The sequence below is a fragment of the Morone saxatilis genome, unplaced genomic scaffold (genome assembly GCF_004916995.1).
Source record: "Morone saxatilis isolate NCDOM2014 unplaced genomic scaffold, NCSU_SB_2.0 Contig0, whole genome shotgun sequence".
In the NCBI taxonomy this organism is placed as follows: domain Eukaryota; kingdom Metazoa; phylum Chordata; class Actinopteri; family Moronidae; genus Morone; species Morone saxatilis.
The window spans coordinates 5,200,422-5,207,974 of record NW_023339650.1 but is presented as its reverse complement, the minus strand read 5'-3'; the positions used below and the strand labels follow the sequence as shown (position 1 = coordinate 5,207,974).

The 7,553-nt window shown below is 41.1% G+C and overlaps 1 protein-coding gene across 7 annotated transcripts in view; it reads left to right on the top strand.

The window, feature by feature from the left end:
- Positions 1 to 4,955, top strand: part of pfkpa (phosphofructokinase, platelet a) — a 20,373-nt gene extending 15,418 nt beyond the window's left edge. For 4 of the 7 annotated variants that reach the window (XM_035682165.1, XM_035682181.1, XM_035682173.1 and 1 more), the window contains exons 17-22: positions 900 to 1,064; positions 1,253 to 1,314; positions 1,656 to 1,767; positions 2,265 to 2,364; positions 3,247 to 3,352; positions 4,105 to 4,955. In XM_035682165.1, coding sequence (XP_035538058.1) covers positions 900 to 1,064; positions 1,253 to 1,314; positions 1,656 to 1,767; positions 2,265 to 2,364; positions 3,247 to 3,352; positions 4,105 to 4,261 — 702 coding nt within the window. In that variant the 3' untranslated portion in view covers positions 4,262 to 4,955. Of the gene's footprint in view, positions 1 to 899; positions 1,065 to 1,252; positions 1,315 to 1,655; positions 1,768 to 2,264; positions 2,365 to 2,736; positions 2,743 to 3,246; positions 3,353 to 4,104 lie in introns of all 7 variants that reach the window. The other 3 variants (XM_035682138.1, XM_035682156.1, XM_035682147.1) reach the window with 1 other exon arrangement.
- Positions 4,956 to 7,553: the final 2,598 nt, after the last annotated feature.

The window sequence follows — 7,553 nt, the reverse complement described above, 5'->3', positions numbered from 1 at the left end:
TGTATAGTGCTAAAACACATGGAGTTAACATGTAATAAAATGAACTCTATAAATCAAATTAACATTGCCATTGCCAACTCAAAGCTTACCCTGACTGTAGTTCTAACATTAGCCTCAGGTATAAGACTAACTTTAACCCAAACACTGAATATATGTACAATGTTAAAGGGGCACTCCAGAAGATGCACACGTTAAGTTCAGTTTACTCATCAGGAATTGTGCTACAAGTTGGGTCTCATGAAAGATGTCCTCAAGTTGCATTAAAGGAAATGCAGGATCCAGCGTTTTTGGAGCTTGACATTCTAAGGACTAAAACTCAGAATATGTTGGCCTCTGCTGTCCTGATTTAGACCATGGTTTCTTTAATCTGTCTCTACCTTTATGGAAGTGAACGTTAAATCACTGGAATGCCCCTCTGACACTGCTGTAGCATCTCAAACTCTGCACCTTTTGCTGACATCACAGTCACCTGATACACTGACTATCAGCATTGGACTGCCAAAGTAAAGTACCATTCTCAGATGAAGCAGAAAAGAAATCGAATTGTATCCAAGTGTAGAACAGTTGAACTGTAAATGATATCTGCCGTTTACTGTTTGATGTGCTCTCTCATCCTTATGCAGGACTCCAGTTTTAACTGGTGAAATCTGCATGAACTGTTTTAACATAGCAAGTTGACTCGTGCAGATTGAAAAAATAAGCATGCTGGCCTTGACAAGAGTGTTTTGCTTTTGGTTTTCTATGTGGAATGTCTTACTTAAACACTATATGACCTCTAATAATCACACTTCAAATCTTGCTGGTTTGACACTTTGATATATTAAACATGTTTCATAATCATTAGCTTGTAATAATCACTACACGTATACTAACATTGTGAGTTCATATGCGTGTGTCAGACTTGTGACCGCATCAAGCAGTCGGCCAGTGGGACCAAGAGACGCGTGTTCATCATTGAGACCATGGGAGGCTACTGTGGCTACCTGGCCAGTGTAGGAGGCCTGGCTGCAGGAGCTGACGCTGCCTACATCTATGAGGAGCCGTTCGACATCAAAGACCTGCAGGTAACACGCCAGCTCTTCGTAACATACAACAGGTTACATCCTTCCTCTACTCTCTGTCAGAGTTGGAAGCATCCACTCTCCAACACATAATCTCTTACTCCATCCACTAGAGGGCGTTCAAGCCCAACTCTTCAGTACAGTGTCATCTACTGGTCAACATTACTCACATGTACTATTTATTCCCACAGGCCAATGTTGAACATTTGACAGAGAAAATGAAGACCAGCATTCAAAGAGGACTCGTCCTCAGGTAACAACATCAGCTTAAATGACTCCACACAGTCCAAACAGTCAGTACATTTTAATGCTTCATCCCTTAGTGATTATGTAAGGGGGAATAAATCTGCTGCTGCAGCCCTCTGTATTTGATGTTAAGCTGCTTGTATAGTAAACAGATCCAACGCTGATGTCATCAGTTTAACAGACATTTTGCAGTGCACCTCTCATCGTGATGTCTCTATAACATGAAGTCAGTGAGAAAAGAAGCTAATAATGCAACATCTCTCTCATAGCAGCAACAGGTAGATGTAGACTCGGGTGTCTAACTTTTTTTTACTGTGTGTATGTGTGTGTGTGTGTGTGTGTGTGCAGGAATGAGAACTGTAATGAGAACTACACAACTGACTTTATCTACCAGCTGTACTCTGAAGAAGGGAAGGGAGTGTTTGACTCCAGGAAGAATGTGCTAGGACACATGCAGCAGGTAGGCGCAGCCACACTGGTTACCAGTTCATACGGACAAAATGGGAGTAGCAGTGTCAGGGGTAACAATTCGTCCAGACTAATGAACAATTTTCTAAATTTGTATCATGAATATGCATGTTCCCGTTTGACATGGATGGGCTTTGTGCGTCTTGAGATTAGCGCAGATAAAACTGGATCAAACAAAACTTTGATGATCCCCAAGAGGAACTGGGTAGTGTCTGCAGCAAGCAATGGGATACAGAAAAGAAAAAATGAATGTAGATTTGGTGAAGAGTTTTAAACATGGCACAATTAACAACTTCAAATATATACTTTATTTCTTTTTATATAATAATAATTTAAATATGCGTTTGAATTTAGTCTTGCATATTTGTCTCTTAATCATCAATCAAATGATACACCAAAAAACGATGTGTATATATTTAAGACATACAGTCTAAAACAAACTTAATTGTTGTTTTGTGTTAAAAAGCTACATTTTGATTCTTTTGTAAGGGAGGAGCACCATCTCCGTTTGACCGTAACTTTGGGACCAAGATCTCTGCCAAGGCGATGCAGTGGGTCACCAAAAAGCTGGTGGAGACGTTCAGACAGGGTAAGGTCAATGTTCCTCTTCAGTATTAGAGAAAGGACCTGCGGTAGTTGCTCCTCCCTCCCTGCAGAGGCGTGACCGCAAACCTTTACCCAGATCTGTCATGGAGTCACTCTGTCTGACATTTTGATGTATTTTAATCCTCTCAAAGGAAATCATTTATTGATCATTTACATTCATCAGCATAACAGCTTAATGAGGTATTGACTTGAATGTATTTAGCCTTCCTTTTTTGATAAATGACACTGACAACTGAGTGCTGTGTACCTCTAAACAGTTTGTCTTAAAACAACACTGCATGTGTATAAAGGCTACAATTAAAGTTAAAACTCCTCTTTGTTTTTTTCTATTTCCCATACACATGGATGACATAAGATGAAGGTAAAACCTCTTTTTTCATGCTGGCTCCATGACCATCTACATCTTTATATTTAGCTCCATGTCCCTGTCTGTCAGCTACAATGTGCCTTACACACTTATCAGCAGCCACCATGCTACCCTATTTCCAGTTCAAGAGTTATCTGAAATATGAGCATGGGCTGAATGAATAAGTACACATGTTTCTCTTTCCTGCTTCTCCCCACATTTCTGTCTATGGTGCTTTATGTTGCTTTTTAGTAGTGACGGTTCCTGTACCATCACCTCTTTGTATATTGTTTTTAGATTTTCTGTTGTACCACCCCATGGTAGTCCTCCTGTAGATCCATGCAATAATAGTTTCATTTACAATCTTCAAGGTAGCCACTGGCTAGAAGAAAAGAGTCATCATCACAAGCTCTCAAACCCACTGTCAAATGTCTGTTCTATGCTACTGTATGTTTGCAACCACACAGCTACATGACGTTCCTGTGTTTCCACCTCTGATGCTACGCTGTTTCCCTGCAGGCCGAGTGTTTGCTAACACCGAGGACTCCTGCTGTCTGCTGGGGATGCGGCGCAGGGCTCTGGTCTTCCAGCCCGTTGTACAACTCAAGGATGAGACAGACTTTGTGTACGTACCACACTACTTCAGGGACTCTACCAATGTGATACAGTTGTGTAATGTCTACTGTGGCTCTAAAGGGAGCTCTCCAAAGTCAGAAAGCCTGTAGTACAAGCTAGGGGTGCGAGGGGTGAAAGAAATATGTATTTAGAAGGCAAGGATGGTTATTGAATTGCATTATGGGAAATCTAGCATTTTTGGAGCTTGAGTCATATTAACTAAAAATCAGGATATCTCGGCCTCTGCTGCATCGATTTTGACCATTGTAGCATTCCAACTAGTGTCTGATGAGTTCCCAGACTTTACCCCTTCAACAGAGAGCCGGAGATAATATAATACACTCAATAAGAAGCCAGGTACTGAGTGCTTAAGATAATAAAATGCACAATAAGACATAACCACACTGGCAGTTCTATTTTTCTAATTGTTTCATGTTGGCTGGCTCACCCAACCTGCTGCCAAAACTAAGGTGATGTGTAAATTGTAATGATGCCAATATTCATAAATATACGTAACCTGTATAAAAATTGTTAGATAATTGTTATCATTAAATATTCCTGTTTGAGCTGATCCACCAATGATCACAAATACCAGTTTTAGCATTCCAAGTCACTCTTGTAGCACATATCCAGATGGGAATTGATCTTTTCACTGCTCCCCATTCATTAGAATGTATTAGATGTGTTACCGTCAGAAGTGAACATCAGACATTTGTAACAACAGCGTAAAAAAAGTGCTGAGATTTCCCCGTCTGTCTGCAGTCACAGGATCCCGAAGGAGCAGTGGTGGTTGAAGCTGCGTCCTCTGATGAAGATCCTGGCTAAGTACAAGACGAGCTACGACGTCTCAGACTCCGGACAGCTGGAGCACGTCGTACGCAACCGGCCTAAAGAGTCGGACGCTTCAGTAGCCATGTGAAGGCCAGTACATACGGTGGCCTGCAAAGTCTGTGTGTACGACTGAGAGTCTGTGAGGCGTCGGTACGTGTGTTGTAAGAGCTTCAGTAACGCCAACAACCGTCTCCGTTTGGCCTCATTCATTTCCTGTCTGTGTCATTTCCTTCAATGTCACTCCTCTCTGTTCTGCCTTGACAAACTCATGAACTGTAACCTAGCCTCTGCAGTGTTTCTAATATCAAACACACACACATACTCGTCGCACACATACACACAGCTGTCCTGCCATGCCTCAGTGTGTCCTCGTTGCCCTGGATGTTTTAGTGTCACCGTTGTTTTCAAATTGCACTTTCTCTGTCTGCAGTTGCTTAGGCAGGCTCTGAGCCCAGAGCTGCACGAGGACAGAATAGACATTGCATCTGTTGTAAAAACCAGTGTGTATATCTGCCTAGAACCAGTGTGAGGTTCAGCATATTTATGTGAGACTGATGCAATACAGTTCTACTGCTGCAAGTAAAGAGAACTGTGTGCTGTGCTTTACACTGAGACTAATATTTATCTTTTTAACATTGTTTATTTTGCTTGTAAACATGGCTATATTAACTGTAGGCACTGCTGTACTGAGTAGCTGTCTGTCATATTGCACCAACAAGTTAAACGTGTAAGAGACTAATGTTTCCCACAGAATAAAATTCAGACTTGAGAAGTGTAACCTATTGATTAGTGTCGCTGGATTTATTTATTTAACTCCTTAACATCCTTTAAAGGTCCAGTGTGTAACATTTAGGAGGATCTATTGGCAGAAAGGGAATATGACATTCATAGGTATGTTTTATATAGGAATCATTATGTTTCTACAGTAGCCCAGGACGGACAAACCCTGGCTCTTGATAGGGACTTGGTGTGTTTCATGGCAACCATAGTTTCTCCTACATGCTTATAAAGGGATGGTGAAGGTGTAATCTGCAACTCCACCGCTAGATGCCACTAAATCCTACACACTGGTCCTTTAAGTAGCTTTGAAGTTGGAAAGATCGTTGTATCGCACTCTATCTGACAGTATCATATGTATTCTTTATCGAGTCTTCCCAGCTCATCATTTAAACTGTATGATTTTAGCAGAATGAAATATTCAAACCCAAGACTGATAATTCATGGCAGCACCACATCTAATGGAAATATTCTTCATGTGCATCATTTGATACACGTTTCCCAAAAATTCAACCTGAAATATCATTTTGGATCTTCACTTGAATCAGATACATTTCATTGGGTTTCACCAGAGCTTGAAAAGGATCACCCACCAGCAGGTTAGTGGCCATAGAAGGATTACTGAACAGGCCTACGGAGCACAGGCCCGGGGGGATCTAAGGGGCAGGGTGCCACTGGGCCAGAGCCTCAGTTTGAAATCACTTGATTGAAATTGACTACAAAACGAACACATAGAGGAACAAAACAACCTCACCGTTTGTCTTATTGATATGTAGGACGGGTGGGGGGCTTTTTGCATGTCTGTGCCCAGGCGCTGTTTCATAATACCTTCATGCTTTTTCAAGAAAAAAAATTCTCTGCAATGGTGGTCTGTTGTCATTCAGCTTGTTAACAATATAAACACAGTAGAGAAATACATAGAGGCAACAAATGGAAAACATGATTAGTAAAAATATCTTGTAAAAATAAGGGGAAATTGCTCAATTTGTCATGCAAAACAGGCCAATCTAACAGCAAACAAGCTTCAGACCACTTCCCCTGGAAGGACTAAAATACTGAAGAAAAAATCATTTCCAGTATTTCCTCTTCAATAAACCCAAAGATGTCGGGCAGGAAGTGTGGAAACAGAATTTAAAGAAGCATCTTCTGATAAACCAAACTAATTGCTTAAAGCCAGATTCAAGACGTCCCCCGGACTCAGCACTAGTGCTGGTGTTTTTAAATGTTCCACCTAAGAGCCAGCAGATGGCGGCAGAGCACCGTCACATCGCCGGTGCCCGGGTTCATCGGGTGCATTATGACACGGATTCCCTCCATCAGTTGCTGTCCACTTCTGCTCTTCACAATTTCACTATATGGTGGCTTAAATCCTCTAAAGTAGATTAACTGTGTGAGGCCTTGTGTGAATGTGCATATATGTGTGTATGTGTGTGTCTGCAGCCATAATTAGGAATTAATCTTATCATTTGAAAGAAAATTTCAATTTCCCATGGGTGTATTAATTGTGTATACATGTAATTGGGCTGCTTTTTCTCGGCTAAATGGGCTACTTTTTTTCTCTTAACTGTGAGTAATTACATGCATATATGGCCGGGATGAGGCCATCTCTTAGCGACAGTGCGGTGACGGGAAATGTAATTTGTAGAAAAATCTACCTGAATCACCTTTACTCCCTTCAGACCCTCGTAGAATAATTATCATCCTTAACTTAAACCGGTGTGGTTAATTTAGCCTCACTCCCACGCCTCTGCACAAAAGGACGCCTCGTTTCCCATCGCTATAATTTCCTCGGACCCCAATTGGCACATGGTTCATTGTGGAGGCATTTTCATGTTGCTGGCTACTTCTCTCTGAGCATGAAATTAGTAAATCCAATAATCTGGGTTGATTTAAGAATGCAAAGGGAGACCGCAGGGTCATATGCCCATAGGTAATCAATACTAATTACCATTTCATTTCTCCCCCCACTTTCTTTTCTTCTAGAATCGCATGCGAATCTGATCTCATTGGACTGATTAAAGGTTGCAAATGAAGGGTCCTCACTCCCTGATTCTCATCAAAGGCCAACCACACGCTCTGTAACTTTGTCTTCATTTAATTCTACATTGTCTTCAGACAAGGCCCCAATTACAAGCTCGCGGTGAATCTCCAAAATAGCTCGCGCACATTGACCTTTTTAGATTAAAAGCACATTCTCTATCTCTCATGGAGTCCCATACAGTCCAATTTCCCTGCTAATGAACCAGAGTGGTTGGAAGTTTCTGGTGCTGTAATAACTAGTGAGGAGCAGCAATGCTAAAATACTATCACTGTGAAGGTATTGTGATAACAATAGCAACGAGAGCCAATAACTCTTAGCTGGCTGAGATTGAAAAAGCAATATTTCTTTCTAATGAATCACATATGTGACATTCAGAATGAATATTTATGAATAAATAAATCCATGCAAAAATAAATTAGCACATAATACGTTCCAGGAGAGAGTGCAAGATGAAAAAGCACAGAACAGTAGCAGTTATAGATTTTAGATACGAGTCTGCTGCAGTCCCTGTTGGCTGCACTGAAAACGTATACTTTGTATGAGCTGGTTGCCAAATAAACAA